The sequence below is a fragment of the Schistocerca gregaria genome, chromosome 4 (genome assembly GCF_023897955.1).
Source record: "Schistocerca gregaria isolate iqSchGreg1 chromosome 4, iqSchGreg1.2, whole genome shotgun sequence".
In the NCBI taxonomy this organism is placed as follows: domain Eukaryota; kingdom Metazoa; phylum Arthropoda; class Insecta; order Orthoptera; family Acrididae; genus Schistocerca; species Schistocerca gregaria.
In genome coordinates, this window is record NC_064923.1 from 198,072,578 (window position 1) to 198,090,619 (window position 18,042).

At 45.1% G+C, this 18,042-nt stretch overlaps 1 protein-coding gene across 1 annotated transcript in view; it reads left to right on the plus strand.

Moving 5' to 3' along the window:
* Nucleotides 1-18,042, plus strand: part of LOC126267216 (peptidoglycan recognition protein 1-like) — a 99,906-nt gene that overhangs the window by 55,376 nt on the left and 26,488 nt on the right. Inside the window, exon 2 of the mRNA XM_049972189.1 lies at nt 13,469-13,663. Coding sequence (XP_049828146.1) covers nt 13,469-13,663 — 195 coding nt within the window. The remainder of the gene's footprint in view (nt 1-13,468; nt 13,664-18,042) is intronic.

Genomic DNA, 18,042 nt, shown 5'->3' on the forward strand with positions numbered 1-18,042 from the left:
TTCACTATGACGCTCCTCAAACCACTGTAGGATGGTTCTGGCTCTGAGACAAGGACAATTATACTGCTGAAAGATGATATCGCTCTTCCCACGCCCGGGTTCCCGGGTTCGATTCCCGGCGGGGTCAGGGATTTTCTCTGCCTCGTGATGGCTGGGTGTTGTGTGATGTCCTTAGGTTAGTTAGGGGACTGATGACCATAGATGTTAAGTCCCATAGTGCTCAGAGCCATATTTGATGATATCGCTTTCAGGGAAGACATCAAGCATGAAGGGATGCAGGTGGTGCGCAGCTGTCAGTGTGTCTTCGATTACTACCACACGTCCCATGCAGTCGCGGCATAATGTCTCCCATAGTATAATAATGTCCCCACCAGCCTGCGTTCGTGGTGCCCCACACGTTTCGAGCCGCCGTTCACCTCGATGACGGCCTTTCTGGAGACGACCAGCGATCTAGTGTAGCAGAAATGTGATTTACCCGAAGCACAGACACGTTTTCATTGATCAACGGTCGAATCTCGATAGTTCCGTTCCCACTGAAATCGAAACTGACGATGTCGTTGTGTCAACATGTGGGCACGTAGGGGTGGTCAGCTGCAGAGCCCCATGTTTAACTGTGCACGATGAACGGTGTGCTCCGAAAAACTTGTGCTTGCACCAGCATTGTACTCTTTCGGCAGAGATACCACAAATCACCACCTATCCCACTTTATAGAACAAACAAGCCTCCGAAACGAGGCGTGACGAGTCGTGGACGTCCAACCATTTAGCGCCTAGGGGTAGTTTCACTGTCCTTGTACCTCTTTCTGTAGGTGCTGACGGCAGTAGCACGTGAACATTCGACCAGCTTTGCCGTTTTCGAGATGTTCGTCCACAGCCTCTGCTTAATAATAATCTGACGTTCGTCAAAGTCCCTTATCTCACTGTATTGCTCATTTGCAGCGCATTTCTTCCCTAGGGTGATCCTCCGCCCGTGTCTGTTCCGCTTGCATAATTTTGTTACCGCGCCACGTACCCGTAACGCCACCGGGCGGCAGGAGACGTCACTGTGGGCAGTGATCATAGAGTTTTGGCTAATCATTGTAAGTGCTTTTACAAAAAGTTCTGTTCTGGAGTGACCGTTCCACGGTCGAAACCGTTTACTGTCCGAAATTACGTTGCAACTGTGTTGATGAACAAACAGTTTTGGAAATACCGAATGAGTTCAGGTTATTGGTTTATTTCGGAAGTCATTACGAATTGTGGGATTGTATTAATAATAGTACTCGGACTTTCAAATAGGGCGATAGGAAGTAGGATTATGTATCAGGTAACAATATGTAAAGAAAATTAATCGTTTGTAACTATACTACAGTTAGAGAAAACTGTTCTCTGAATTACATCCAAGTCAAAAGGAATTGTAACTCGGGAAGCTATAAACCTAAGATCAATTACTGATATCGTATGATTAAAGATGCCGGTCTTCTACGAAACCGTCTTTAATTGGTCTCTTCTGAATCACCGCTACGATAAGATAATTATGAGTGGAATGTCTTTGCACTGACAGTTCTTGTTGCTACAATAGTGTGCCAACCACGTACGTGACAATTAGCACATGTCACACGCGCTCCTCACATGTCCTCGCGAGCACCAGTATTCCATAAACGGCACTTTTTTTTAGTCTTGTAACTGGTATGATGCAGCCCGCCACTAATTCCTCTCCTGAGCCAACCTCTTCACCTCAGAGTAGCAACTGCATCACCGCCCTCAGTAGTTATCTGGTGGCTACACCTCCCTCTAGTACATTAGAAGATACTCCCTGACGTCTTAACAGATGTCTTACCATCTTCTCCCGTTTCCTCGCCGATTCTGCGCAGAAACTCCTCATTCCTTATCAGTGCACTTACACTACGTACCATTGCCACTCTGTACTTTCCTTTCTGTCCATTGCCATTGTCTCCTTCATTCTTTGTCCACAACAACCAGTGTCTAGTATCTACCAATATTAATTACACTACTGTCCATTAAAACTGCTACACCAAGAAAAAACGAAGATGATAAACGGGTATTCATTGGACAAATATATTATACTAGAACTGACATGTTGTTGTTGTTGTTGTTGTTGTTGCAGTCTTCAGTCCTAGGACTGGTTTCATGCAGCTCTCTATGCTACTCTATCCTGTGCAAGCTTCTTCATCTCCCAGTACCTACAGCAACCGACAACCTTCTGAATCTGTTTAGCGTATTCATCTCTTGGTCTCCCTATACGATTTTTACCCTCCACGCTGCCCTCCAATACCAAGTTGGTGATCCCTTGATGGCTCAGAACATGTTCTACCAACCTATCCATTCTTCTAGTCAAGTTGTGCCACAAACTCATCTCCCCAATTCTATTCAATACCTCCTCATTAGTTATGTGATCTATCCATCTAATCTTCAGCATTCTTCTGTAGCACCACATTTCGAAAGCTTCTATTCTCTTCTTGTCCAAACTATTTATCGTCCATGTTTCACTTCCATACATGGCTACACTCCATACAATTACTTTCAGAAACGACTTCCTGACACTTAAATCTATACTCGATGTTAACAAATTTCTCTTCTTCAGAAACGCTTTCCTTGCCATTGTCCGTCTACATTTTATATCCTCTCTACTTCGACCGTCATCAGTTATTTTGCTCCTCAAATAGCGAAACTCCTTTACTACTTTAAGTGTGTCATTTCCTAATCTAATTCCCTCAGCATCACCCGTCTTAATTCGACTACATTCCATTATCCTCGTTTTGCTTTTGTTGATGTTCATCTTATATCCTCCTTTCAAGTCCCTGTCCATTCCATTCAACTGCTCTTTGAAGTCCTTTGCGGTCACTGACAGAATTACAATGTCATCGGCGAACCTCAAAGTTTTTATTTCTTCTCCGTGGATTTTAATACCTACTCCGAATTTTTCTTTTGTTTCCTTTACTGCTTGCTGAATAGTAAGATTGAATAACATCGGGGAGAGGCTACAACCCTGTCTTACTCCCTCCCCGCCCACTGCTTCTCTTTCATATCCCTCGACTTTTATAACTGCCAACTTGTTTCTGTACAAATTGAAAATAGTCTTTCGCTCCCTGTATTTTACCCCTGCCACGTTTAGAATTTGAAAGAGAGTATTCCAGTCAACATTGTCAAAAGCTTTCTCTAAGTCTACAAATGCTAGAAATGTAGGTTTGCCTTTCCTTAATCTTTCTTCTAAGATGAGTCGTAGGGTCAGTATTGCCTCACGTGTTCCAGTGTTTCTACGGAATCCAAACTGATCTTCCCCGAGAACTGACATGTGATTACATTTTCACGCAATTTGGGTACATAGATCCTGAAAAATCAGAACCCACAACAACCACCTCTGGCCGTAATAACGGCCTTGAAACACCTGGGCATTGAGTCAAACAGAGCTTGGATGGCGTGTACAGGTACATCTGCCCATGCAGCTTCAACACGATACCACAGTTCATCATGAGTAGTGACTGGCGTATTGTGACGAGCCATTGCTCGGCCACCATTGACCAGACGTTTTCAATTGGTGAGAGATCTGGAGAATGTGCTGGCCAGTACAGGACCTGCATATCCGGTCGTGCATTATCCTGCTGAAATGTAGGGTTTCGCAGGGATCGAATGAAGGATAAAGCCACGGGTCGTAACACAACTGAAATGCAACGTCCACTGTTCAAAGTGCCGTCAGTGCGAACAAGAGGTGTCAGAGACGTGTAACCAATGTTACTCCATACCATCGCGCCGGGTGATACGCCAGTATGGCGATAACGAATACACGCTTCAAACGTGCATTCACGGCGATGTCGCCAAACACGGATGCGACCATCATGATGCTCTAAACAAAACCTGATTCCATCCGAAAAAATGACGTTTTGCCATTCGTGCACCCAGATTCGTAGTTAAGTATACCATCTTAGGCGTTCCTGTCTGTGATGCAGCGTCAAGGGTAACCGCAGCCATGGTCACCGAACTGATAGTCATGCTGCTGCAAACGTCGTCGAACTGTTCGTGGAAATGGTTTTTGGCTTGCAAACGTCCGCATCTGTTGACTCAGGGATCGAGACAGCCATATGGATAAGATGCCTGTCATCTCGACTGCTAGTGATACGAGCATCCAGCACGTCGTTCCGTATTACTCTCCTGAACCCACCGATTACATATTCTGCTACCAGTCATTGGATCTCGACCAAAGCGAGCAGCAATGTCGCGATACGATAAACCGGAATTGCGATAGGCTACAATCCGACCTTAAGTCGGAAACGTGATTGTACGCATTTCTCCTCCTTACACGAGGCATCACAAAACGTTTCACCAGGCAACGCCGGTCGACTGCTGTTTGTGTATGAGAAATCGGTTGGAAACTTTCCTCATGTCAGCAGGTTGTAGGTGCCACCACCGGCGCCAACCTTGCGTGAATGCTCTGAAAAGCTAATCATTTGCATATCACAGCATCGTCTTCCTGTCGGTTAAATTTCGCACGTCATTTTCATGGTGTAGCAACTTTAATGGCCATTGGTGTAGTTTTCAACATTGGTCTGTAGCACCACATCACAAATGCTTTGATTCTCTTGTTTTACGGTTTTCCTACAGTTCATTCATGACTACTAGACGATGCTGAGTTCCTAAAGCGCATTCTCAGAAATTTCTTCCTCCGTTTAAGACCTATGTTGGGTACTAGTAGACTTCTCTTGGCCAGAAATACCCTTTTTGCAGTGCTTGTCTGCTTTTATGTCCTCCTTTCGCCGTTCGTCACGGGTGATTTTGGTGCCTAGGTGGCAGAATTCCTTAACTTCATCCACTTCTTGATCGCTGCTCTTATTTCTGCTATTTCTCATTACTTTCGTCTTTCTTTGATTTACTCTAAATCTATATTCTGTACTCATCATTCCATTCAGGTGATCATGTAATTCTTCTTCACTTTCACTCAGGACAGCATTGTCATCAGCGAATCGTATCATTGATATCCTTTCATCTTGAATTTTAATTTCACTCTTGAACCTTTCTTTTATTTCCATTGCTTCTTCGATGTATAGGTTGAACAGCAGGGGCGATAGACTTCATCCCTATCTTACACTCTTTTTACTCCGAGCTATTCGTTCTTGGTCTTCCACTCTTATTAGTCCCTCTGGCTCTTGTAACGACACTCATAAGCATCATTTTTCCGCATTATATGTGCACCTGGCCTGTTGGTTCTGAGAGTTCTCGTGCGTGGATGGCGTAAGTGGAGGTTTAATTTTTATTAGCTTTCTTTGTACCTTGTGAAAAGACAACAGTAATCTGCCTTTCAGACCCTCAGGGGATCATCGAGATGTCGTCTTTCAGATGTTTCAAATTTGCTCATGTTGATCATAAGCTTAGGGGTTGTCATTCAGTATCCTGGTTGAGGTTGGGTAGTACCGATGTCGTACACATGTGGGAAGCTATGCCTAAACTGGTCTGTGTTTTGAAGCAGTTGAATGTCTTTCCTTTAGGATGGGCTGTTTGGTACTTTTGAACTGCTATGTGATATCAGAGCTTTTCCAATCGGATACTGTGATTATCTACTTACCAGGCACCCGAAGACAAAACTTACGCTTAGCGACGGACGCCATCGTCGGGTTCCAATCTCAAATGACAATGGAGAGATGCGAGGAGCTATGAGTTCGTCTGAGTCAGTGATAGCAGCGTAGAGGACACAGTTCAGGTGGGAAGATGTGTTCATGAATTTCCACTCTGTATTCTAAATATGACGCTGTTACATTGGGAAATAATTATAAACTTGGTTACCATATTCATACCTGTAGTTACATTAAGAGGGTGTTTCTGCTTGTCGTCTTACAACGTTATTTTTTCATCTAACCATTGATAGTGTAGCGGGAGTGAAATAGGCTGATGTAACCAGGTACCTTGCTACAGGTTGCGCTGATAATGTGAGCCGGGTGGCAGCATCATGAGACCAAGTGGATGTCCGCTGATGAACCATAGAGATGGAAGAGAAATTTGATGAAACTGTTTTCATTACCTTTTTTAAAAAACTGTGAAAATATTAGCTGTATGGAAGGAAAAAAATAGTCGACTCATATTTGGTACTTCGAAAAAGAGAAAGAAAAACGTGATGAGGATAATATAAGGCTCTATGTAGAATAATGAGCCAAAACATTATGACCTCCTACTTAATACTTAAAACCGTGTTGGTAAACTTCTGGAAAGCAATTCAGCAGTGATTTTGCTTGCCATGGATTCGACAAGTACTTAACAGGTTTCCAGAGGTTTGTGGCACCAGATGCCTACGCACAGCTCACAGACTTCCCGCAATTTACGGGCGGTTGGTTTGTAGGCGCGAAGCTGGCGTCCGATAGCTTCCAAGATGGATTCCATCGGAATCAGATAAGCCATATTTGATGGCGAAGACATGAACGTGAGCTCACTGTCACGCTCCTCAAGCCATTGCAGCACGATTCTGACCTTGAAAAACGGGCAGTTATTCTGCTAGAAGGTGCCATTCCCATTGAGAAAGATATCAAGCATCAGGGGGTATAGGTGATCCCTAATAATGTTCACGTAGCCCACAGCTGTCACGGTGCCTTCGATTACTACCGCAGGTCCCATGGAACCTCAGCTGAATGTCCCCCCACAACATAATGCTGCTCCCACCGGCCTGCGTACGTGGCGAAATGCATGGTTCGAGCAGCCGTTAACCAGGCTGACGACGTATCTGGACACAGCCATTGACGTGGTTTAACAATAAACGGGATTCATCCGATCAGGCGTGACGATTCCATTGATCCACGGTCCAATCTCGATAACATCACACCCACTGTCATCATAATTGACGATGTTGTTGGATCAACATGGGAAACAAGATGGTCCTCTGCTGCACAACACCTTGTTCAACACTGTGCGCCGAATGTTGAGCTCCAAAACACTTGGGCCTGTGCTCTGTCGTCAGGTCTGCTACAGATCGCGGCCTGTCCTGCTTATTAGAGAACGAGCAAGCCTCCGGTCCATGTGTTCTGTGATGAGGTATGGGCGTCCAGCTTGTCGCCTACTCGTGGTTTCAGCATTCTTCAACCACTTTCCATACATGTTCACGCGAACAGACTACTGGCTTCGCCCTTTCCAAGATGCTCGCTCCCAGGCACTGGCCCACAACAGCTTGGCTTCTCTAAAGGTCGGTGGATATCCGCATTTGCGCCACTTATCGTCGGTAAAATTATTCTCCATTTGTCTCTGCCTACACCACGATGATGGCGTGCTACAGAAGCGCCGGCCCGAGTGGCCGAGCGGTTCTAGGCGCTACAGTCTGGAACCGTGCGACCGCCACGGTCGCAGGTTCGAAACCTGCCTCTGGTATGGATGTTTGTGATGTCCTTAGGTTAGTTAGATTTAAGTAGTTCTAAGTTCTAGGGGACTGATGTCCTCAGAAGTTAAGTCCCATAGTGCTCAGAGCCATTTGGACAATTTTTGGCTACAGAAGCGAAATTTAACGTACAGGAAGAATATGCTGTGATATGCAAATGATTAGCTTTTCAGAGCATTCACGCAAGGTTGGCGCCGGTGGCGACACCTACAACGTGCTGACATGAGGAAAGTTTCCAACCGATTTCTCATACACAAACAGCAGTTGCCTGGTGAAACGTTGTTGTGATGCCTCATGTAAGGAGGAGAAATGCGTACCATCACGTTTTCGACTTTGATAAGGTCGGATTGTAGCCTATCGCGATTGAGGTTTATCGTATCGCGACAGTGCTGCTCGCGTTGATAGAGATCCAATGACTATTAGCAGAATATGGAATCGGTGGGTTCAGGAGAGTAATACGGAACGCCCTGCTGGATCCTAACGGCCTCGTATCACTAGCAGTCGAGATGACAGGCATCTTATCCGCATGGCTGTAACGGATCGTGAGGCCACGTCTCGATCCCAGAGTCAACAGATGGGAACATTTGCAAGACAACAACCATCTGCACGAACAGTTCGACTACGTTTGCAGCAGCATGGACTATCAGCTCGGAGACCATGGCTGCGGTTACCCTTGACGCTGCATCACAGACAGGAGCGTCTGCGATAGTGTTCTCAACGACGAACCTGGGTGCACGCATGGCAAAACGTCATTTTTTCGGATGAATCCAGGTTTTGTTTGGAGCATCATGATGGTCGCATCTGTGTTTGGCGACATCGCGGTGAATGCACATTGGAAGCGTGTATTCGTCATCGCCATACTGGCGTATCACCAGGCGCGGTGGTATGGGATGGCATTATTTATACGTCTCGATCACCTCTCGTTCGCATTGACGGCACTTTGAACAGTGGACGTTACATTTTATTTGTGTTACGACCCGTGGCTCTACCCTTCATTCGAGCTCTGCGAAACCCAACTTTTCAGCAGGATAGTGCACGACCGCATGTTTCAGTTCCTGTACGGGCCTTTGTGGATACAGAAAATGTTCGACTGCTACCCTGGCGAGCACTTTCTCCAGTTCTCTCACCAATTGAAAACGTCTGGTCAATGGTGGCCGAGCAACTGGCTCGTCACAATACGCCAGTCACTACTCTTGATGAACTGTGGTATAGTGTTGAAGTTGCATGGGCAGCTGTACCTGTACACGCCATCCAAGCTCTGTTCGACTCAATGGCCAGGCGTTTCAAGGCCGTTATTACGGCCAGAGGTGTTTGTTCTGGGTACTGTTTTCGCAGGATCTATGGACCCAAATTGCATGAAAATGTAATCAAATGCAGTTCTAGTATAATATATTTGTCCAATGAATACCCGTTTATCATCTACATTTCTTCTTGGTGTAGCAATTTTAATGGCCAGAAGTTTACTTCTCTTACCGCGTCATGTGCCCTGAGCGTCATCATGCAGCATTAAACCTCGCGGTGGGCAGTAGTCATTGCTCGTCAGTGTATTACCTTCTAAATATTATTTCATGTTTTTGTATATATTTTCCCTAGCAAATAAATGTCAATGTTTTGCAATGTTTAGACGACACTTTTGTTTTTGTTTCATTTCTCAGCTGTTTACCGTACAAACGTTGTCAGGAACATCCGCTATGAAATCTGATTTGACCGTTAGTAAATTTTATCATTGCTAGTTCTCTAAGTGTGATAACGTATTCCGACGTTCTGGCTAGTGTTCACTACATGACAGTTGACGTCATATTCCATTCCCATGGAGCCCAGTCTGAATGGACCTTAGCTCGCAAAGTGGTGATATGTACACTGCACCGCTGGTGAATTATCAGGTGTCTACAATGGTGCCATACGCCACATCTAGCCTCAGCATTCGAGTATCACACACGACATGTCTTCAAACGGGACGCCCCTTCTCGTGATATTTGGTCACTCAGTTTATGCACGACTAGCAACCCGCCCCAGATTCGCACAGCTAGCACTTACAGCACATATGCTGTTGGATAGAAAGTTTTCTAACAGCCAGGGAGCAGTATGTCGTCCTGAACGGGGTGACGTCAACAGAAACAAGCGTAACTTCAGGTGCGCCCCAGGGCAGCGTATTAGGTCCTCTGCTTTTACGATTTACATAAACGATCTGGTTGATGGCATTGACAGGGGCCTGAGACTGTTTGCCGATGATGCTCTAGTCTACAGGAAAGTACTATCACACGAAAGTTGTGAACAAATCAATGAGCATTTGCAGAAAATAAATGCGTGGTTTAATGACTTGCAGTTATCTCTCAATATTAGTAACATACTACGCATAACGAGGCGAAAATCCCCATTAATGTACGAGTACAAAATAAATTCCCAGTCTTTGGAACGTCCGTCAAGTATCTGGGTGCGACTATTAGCAGTGATCTCCAATGAGATGATCAGATAACACAAGTAACGGGTAAGGCGAACTCTAGATTGCGGTTTATTGGTAGAATCCTGAAGCGATGCAGTCTTTCAGCAAAGGAAATAGCTTACTATGCGTTAGTTCGTCCAGTCTTGGAGTATTGTTCGTCTATATGGGACCCTTACCAGTTGGGTCTGATTCAAGGGATAGAGAAGGTCCAAAGAAGAGCGGTAAGATTCGTAACTGGTACATTTAGGTATCGCGAGAGCGTTACAAATCGCATAGAAAGTTTGAAGTGGGACACACTTGCAGATAGATGGCGCGCTAAACAGAAGAGGCTGCTCTCTAAATCCCGAAATCCAGTCTTCACCGAGGATGTAGAGCATATATTATTACCACCAACTTTCAAATCGCGGAATGATCACTATTCAAAGATAAGGGAAATGAAAAGCTCGTACTGAGGCGTTCAGACAGTCGTTTTTCCCTCGCGCGATCCGCGAGTGGAACAGAGGGGGGATATGACTTTGGCGCGAATTGTGCCCTCCGCCACACACCGGTTGGTGGCTAGCGGAATATATATGTAGCTGTAGATAGCACTCTGCGGCCGGACAACTTGTCCTGTCACGCGTATCAACGTCTGTACCAAACACCGTGTCTATAAAGCCAAGTTCTTGTATGGATGCTCCACCTGGGGGACAGCGTGTGCATCCAACATCAAATTACTGCAGGGTTCACAGAATCGACGCCTTGGACACCCAGGAGGGCCAGGATCCGTAGCTTGCACCAGGAACTCGACATGCCGACTGTCCAGGAGCTTATCATGCCCCAAGCGCAAACTTTTGGACAAAGTGGACGCACAGAGCCTTCGACAGGACACCTGGGCTACACGGGGACCGTCGCCCTTCATACTGGCACCGCATCCGGATACCTCGACCCATTGTCGACGCGCCACAATAAAACATTAAATAAACTCAAATGAAGTCAATCTACACCTCACATTGCTTCAAGCCACACCCCAGAAGGGCATAAGAACCTCTCCAAGCACACAGCCCTTCTTATAAAGTGTGAATTACCCTTTTACTTGTCACCCCGGAAGTCCAGCCTCCAAGCTTGTAGCACTTCAGTGGACAACCACACACACACACACACACACACACACACACACACACACACACACACACAAAATGGCTCTGAGCACTATGGGACTTAACTTCTGAGGTCATCAGTCCCCTAGAACTTAGAACTAATTAAACCTAACTAACCTAAGGACATCACACACATCCATGCCCGAGGCAGGATTCGAGCCTGCGACTCTAGCGGCCGCGCGGTTGCAGATTGAAGCGCCTAGAACCGCTAGGCCACAACGGCCAGCACACACACACACACACACACACACACACACACACACACACACAAAACCTTCCTCGTGAATCAGTTTGTCTATCGATGAAAACCGTATCAAAATTCCCATAGTAGTTACTGAGATTAGCCCTCACGCAGAGACAGAAAACGCGGCGGGGAACTTTAAATTATACACAAGGTGATTCTGATTAACGTTTAAAAATTACCGAAGTGACGTAGATCACGCTGAGACGATTAATTTAATATAAGACGCATGGGTCGCAAATGTCGGGAAACACCCTAGAAGTGGACAATTGTTGGACAGGTGACGTCACCAAATGACGCACCTCTCCCTACGTGCAGCGATTGAGCCTTTCGGTCTGTCGCGCCAGATCATCCCAAACTACGTCCAGTATTCCAGTCGGTGTGGCCCTTGGTCCACGTGCGGAGCTTTAGTGCACGGGGCCGAGGCTTCGAGTATTGCGTCTGGCAGGCATACTTTTTTCGTTGCGTTCGATAGTTATGTGTTTATATTGACGAAAGGTTTAATGTTTTATTTACCAGTCTCACGATCTCCGCTGGTATACTGCAAAGAACAGTACAGCAAAAACCTACCGTATTGGGTTATACGTAAATGAGTCTAAGCTCCCGAACTGCGTCGTTACCAGTATCTGACCCATGGTTTATTTACTAAATGATGCCTGTAAACAAAACTAAAACAAAAGAAAAGAAAAACAAAATAAGAACGCGTTCTACTCCGTTACAGCGAGGGCAATAATTTTGTAACTTCGTTTGCAACAGATCAGATTTACGAAAGGCGTTCGAAATTTACACCGTTTGCTCGAATGCAAGTATTACATAGCTCACTCATCCGTTCACGCCCAACCCCAACTCCTGGACGTACAACGATTTTGTAACTCGCAATAATGAAAGTATATCCTTGTCTTTTTGGTAGATGAAGCGTCATATCTTAGTGTAACGTAGTATGTCGCCTAGATTAAAAGTTAGTTACATGTAATGTTCTCTTAAATGACTAGGTCTAATAGCCCATTTCAAGATCAACTATGTCGGAAAACTTATTCAAAATTACGTCGCACAAAAACTAATGAGAGCAATAATCAGGTATCATTAAATGTGGCTCTCTCTCTGAAACGGAATCGATTCATTAAATGCGATAATGTTGAGTTTCATCCGGCTAGCCGGGCGATGTGGCCGAGTGGTTCTAGACGCTACAGTCTGGGACCGCGCGGCCTCTGCGGTCGCAGGTTCGAATCCTGCTTCGGGCATGGCTGTGTGTGATGGCCAACTGCTACTGATGAATGAGTAGTTTCCACCTTTCCTTAATAAAAGTTACAGTAGAATAAGCAGACCATATTAAATACAAAAATAAAATTAATCTTTGCCTCTACAACAAGTCTAAGAGCAATGACTGTCGCGGCTATTCTTCCATTTAAATGAAACTCTTTAAATATCAATAAGATTTTCATTCAGATTTTATGAAATTATTATAGGCAATATCAGATAGACTCAACGTCTGTATTGATTCCAGCCGTTTAATAATAACGCGCGACCGCCTGATTATGAAATGGTATTCTATACACGAAAATATCATTTACTGTAATATTCAGACTTCAGGTGCAATTTTTAAAATCGTAGTGAATGAACTGGAGCCAGATGATAGAAATGGTTCAAATGGCTCTGAGCACTATAGGACTTAACTGCTGAGGTCATCAGTCCCCTAGAACTTAGAACTACTTAAGTCTAACTAACCTAAGGACATCACACACAGGCATGCCCGAGGCAGGATTCGAACCTGCGACCGTAGCGGTCGCGCGGTCCCAGACTGTAGCGCCTAGAACCACTTGGCCACATCGGCCAGCTAGCCAGATGACACTCAACATTATCGTATGTAATGAATCGATTCCGTTTCAGAGAGAGCCACTATTTATGATACCTGATTATTTCCTTCATTAGTTTTTGTGCAATGTAATTTTGAATAAGTTTTCCGACATAGTTGATCTTGAAATGGGCTATTAGGCCTATTCATTTAAGAGATCATTACATATACTCACTTTTAATCTAGGCGACATACTACGTTACACTAAGGTACGACGCTTTATCTACCAAAAAGACAAGGATATAGTCTCATTGCTGCGAGTTATAAAATCGTTGTTCTTAGACCTCTCTGAATCTTCTGTTGTCTCTGTTTTTACTTATCGTCGTAGCACGAAGACGGAATGGATCTATAACGTGTTATTTTATATGGGTCTTTCAATAACACAATTAGAAAGTAACGTTGTAGTTTGGTGTTGCAGAGTGACTCTTGTGTTCTCTGCCACTGACAGGTACGCAGACGTCGTGCAGCGCCACTGACAAGCACGTACCCTGGTGGCGCCAGAGGGGTGCCCTGGTCCTCGCGGCCTGCCTCACCACCCTGGCGATAGTCATTCTTATCGTCATTATCACGCTCACCACTGCCCAGGCGTCTGACGCCCCTGGCGAGCACAACCACACGGAAAATTCAACGGGAGTGTCTGTCGGTAAGTGTGTGTACGGTGCGTGTGAGTTGGGTAGCGACACTGTTTTGCATGCTAAAACTTTCATCGCAAGTTCTCAGCGTAGTGTTCTTCCGTCGAGTATGTTGAAGACTGAAGCACAGTGACAAATACACTGAAGCGCCATAGAAACGGTATAGGCGTGCGTATTCAAGTACAGAGGTATGCAGACAGGCAGAATACGGCGGTGCGATCGGCAACACCTGTATAAGACAACAAGTGTCTGGTGCAGTTGTTAGATACTTCACTGCTGCTGCGAGGGCGGTTATCAAGATTTAAGTCAGTATGAACGTGGTGTTATAGTTGGCACACGAGCGATGAGACACAGCATCTCTGTGCTAGCGATGAATTGGGGGTTTTCCCGTACGACCATTTCACGAGTGTACCGTGAATATCAGGAATCCGGTAAAACATCAAATCTCCGACATCGCTACGCCCGCAAAAGAAATCCTGCAAGAATAGGACCAACGACGACTGAGGAGAATCGTTCAACGTGACGGAAGTGCAACACTTCCGCGAACTGCTGCAGATTTCAGTGCCGGGCATCAACAAGTGTCAGCGAGCGAAACATTCAACGAAACATTATCAATGTGGACTTTCGGAGCCGAAGGCCCACTCTTGTACCCTTGATGACTGCACGACACAAAGCTTTACGCCTCCCCTGGGATCGTCAACACCATTGAACTGTTGATAACTTGAAACATATTGCCTGGTTGGACGAGTCTCGTTTCAAACTGTATCGATCGGATGGTCATGTACGGGTATGGAGACAACCTCACGAATCCATGGACGCATGTCAGCAGGGGACTGTTCAAGCTGGTGGAGGCTCTGTAATGGTGTGGGGCGTGTGCAGTTGAAGTGATGTGGGACCCCTAATACGTCTAGATACGGCTCTGACAGGTGACATATACGTAAGCATCCTGTCTGATCATTTCCATCCATTCATGTCCATTGTGCATTTCGACGGACTTGTGCGATTCCAGCAGGACAATGTGATACCCCACACACCCCTAATTGCTACAGAGTGGCCCCAGGAACACTCTTCTGAGTTTGAACACTTCCGCTGGCCACCAAACTCGCCAGACGTGAACATTACAGCGTATATCTGGGATGCTTTGCAACGTGCTGTTCAGAAGTGATATCCACTCCAGTGTACTCTTACGGATTTATGGACAGTCCTGCAGGATTCATGGTATCAATTCAAAATGGTTCAAATGGCTTTGAGCACTATTCGACTTAACTTCTGAGGTCATCAGTCGCCTAGAACGTAGAACTACTTAAACCTAACTAACCCAAGGACATCACACACATCCATGCCCGAGGCAGGATTCGAACCTGCAACCATAGCAGTCGTTCGGTTCCAGACTGTAGCGCCTAGAACCGAACGGCCACTCCAGTCGGCGGTATCAATTCCTTCCAGCACTACTTCAGACACTTGTCCGAGTCCATGCGACGTCTGTTGCGGCACTTCTGCTTGCTCGCGGGGGCCCTACACGATATTAGGCAGGTGTACCAGTTTCTGTGGTTTTTCAGTGTACGTAAGTAGTGCTGTACATCAGGTAGTTCAGGAGCCATAGAGTAGGTTAAAAATCCCAAAATGATGTGCTTGTATTTTCATTCCTTGTCAGCGGCTGTGTAAGTGTGTGTGTGTGTGAGAGAGAGAGAGAGAGAGAGAGAGAGAGAGAGAGAGAGAGAGAGAGAGAGAGAGAGAGACTAAAAACTAAGTCATCCACTATTATAGCTGCAAGCTGGACTCGGAGGAACAGGGTGTTTCGAAAATATAATTTCAGAAGATCACATCCTCTCCACGAGTGGAGACAGGAAATCGGAGAAAATTTTTAACATATGCAAAGGACTACAATGTTTTCCGTTCCAAAGAAACCATCGAGTATTACAAAGATATATCGTTTAGATCTATTCATGTACTACCTTGCATTACTTTTTACGATTACTTTTCTTTTGTAAGACCTAACATTGTTGACTAAAGAAGATACAGCTATCAGTATTATTTACTTAAAAAATATTTCGTCCTGATCCCAATGAATAAAAAATTACAAATTTATGATTACCTGTTTCGGTTGATTAACAACCAATTTCAGATCATACTTACTAAAGAATCAGTATTTATGATCAATGCTCGTCACACACACATACACACACACACACACACACAGTCGCGCGGCGTAGCCGCGCTATCTAAGGCCCCTTGCCACGGTTCGCGCGGCTGCCCCCGTCGGAGATTCGAGTCCTCCCTCCGGCATGGGTGTGTGTGTTGTCCTTAGCGTAAGTTAGTTTAAGTTAGGTTAAATATTGTGTAAGCCTAGGGACCGATGGCCTCAGCAGTTTGGACCCACAGAAACGTACCACCACACACCCTCCCTCCCGCCCACCCACCCACCCACACACACCCACACCCACACACACACTAACAGGTAAGTGTAACTCACTTCATGCTTACTAAGGAACTTCAAACTAAGTACAATGTTTGTCATATCAACATTGACTTGTTACGCTTGGTTACGATAAAAGGCTAATGATGTTTACGGTATTCCGCTATCCAACCACAATATTGGCTGCTAAGTTCTACATATGACGGGAGTTGAGGTATCCAGTGGTGAGCACAGGATGAGGGCTGCGGAAGCTAGGAGAGTTGCTTAGAGGACGAGAAACTCGCAACAGTGCCACAGTGCTAGTGGTGTTCGTACGAAGCAGAGCAACGGCAACCATAAACAAAGCAAACATTGCATTACATCTACAACAACAGTTGCCGAAGTTGGCGTTTCGTGAGAAAGGAACCCAAGAAATTTCGCATAGTGAGAAGGAAGTGGCAGATGAAATATTAGGGTTTTTGCAAGATGAGTCAGTGGAATGTGTGGTGCCTCATACGCTTGACTGTGCGGGCAACGTACATGAGGAATACAATGATGACGACAAGTGTTTAGCAAGTGGAAATGATATTGAAAGTGGTGTCGAGACAAGTAGTTCATCACCCTAGTCGGGCAGAGTCACATATCCCGTTGCCAGGGAAACGTAGTAAAGGACAATCGTTGTCCAAGGAGCGGCTACTGAACATAATTTACGTACATGGAAGATCATCCACAACATAGTAAAACAATAATTACGAACAGATTTCGAGTGAGTCCGCAGCAACATGACCGTGTAGTGCGTAAGGAAAAATACGGATATACAAGAGACGACAAGGCGCACTTGTTACAAAAACTGGTGTTTGCATGTTTCAAGGATGAGGAGGTACAGTTACTGACACTGTTACCACGTAGCTACACTAAGCAGCAGATAGAGAAATACATACCCACTTCCTCAAAATAAAGAATGAGAAACGGCTATGTCCTGCTGGGCATCCGCTGCTAGATGGTACCCTTACTGTTACTCTGGAGTGTTACCTAAGTGATAACAAAACTTGCAGCAGACAAAGTCCTCAACAGGCTGATGTTATTTCTGTTAGTGAAAATGGAGAAAAAGTTAACAAGGCAAAAATACATGTGACAAGATCAATAAGAGAAGCATATCTGTTAATGGAAATGATCGTATGTCATTGTTGGCCGCCGTGTTGCAAGTCCTTTTTGGTTGACGCCACTTCGGCGACTTGCAAATTAATGATGACGAAAGTAATTATAGACACACGAGTCCCCTGACAGGAATCGAACCTGGGCCCCCCTGCGTGGTAGGCGGTAACGCTACCGCTACGCTACGGTGGCGGATATATCTCCTAATGGAAAAAAAGGAGTACCCGAATTTAAAAACTGGTCTCACAAAATTCTACTCCCTATGAGCAAAATCGGAAAAAGTTGCAACAGTGAAGGAAGTATATTTACTGCACTAATTTGAAACTTGTTTGTTTCGCTATAGCAGTGTCACAGGAAAGACGTAAATAGAAATGGACCTGATGTTTTTCTGTATATATCAAGAGCTGCAAGATAAATGTTGGTTGCAGGAGAGAGCAATGTGTCCTGGTGCTGACAATGAAATAACCTATGCATTGTGGGCTGGAAGAGAGTTAGTGAAGAAGATACTAGTGCTGAAGAAGTTTATTATGGAGGTTAGGCATTGGGTCATGAAACGATTAGCCCACCATCATATCTGGAGGATTCAGAGACATGCCATAGCAGAAGTAAAATAGCCACATCCATGAATACTAACACATTACTTCTTCATTTCGAATTTGCTGAGAAATTGCCTGTTGCTTTGCAGAACGAAATTAAAAGTTAGCACTGGCACACATCACAGATATCAAATTCACATATGTTGCTCACTTCCTTGAAACATCACACTGTTTTACTATTGTCAGTGATGACCTAATTCATGATAGTACACATATATTCTACGCTGTCAGCATGACAATTAAG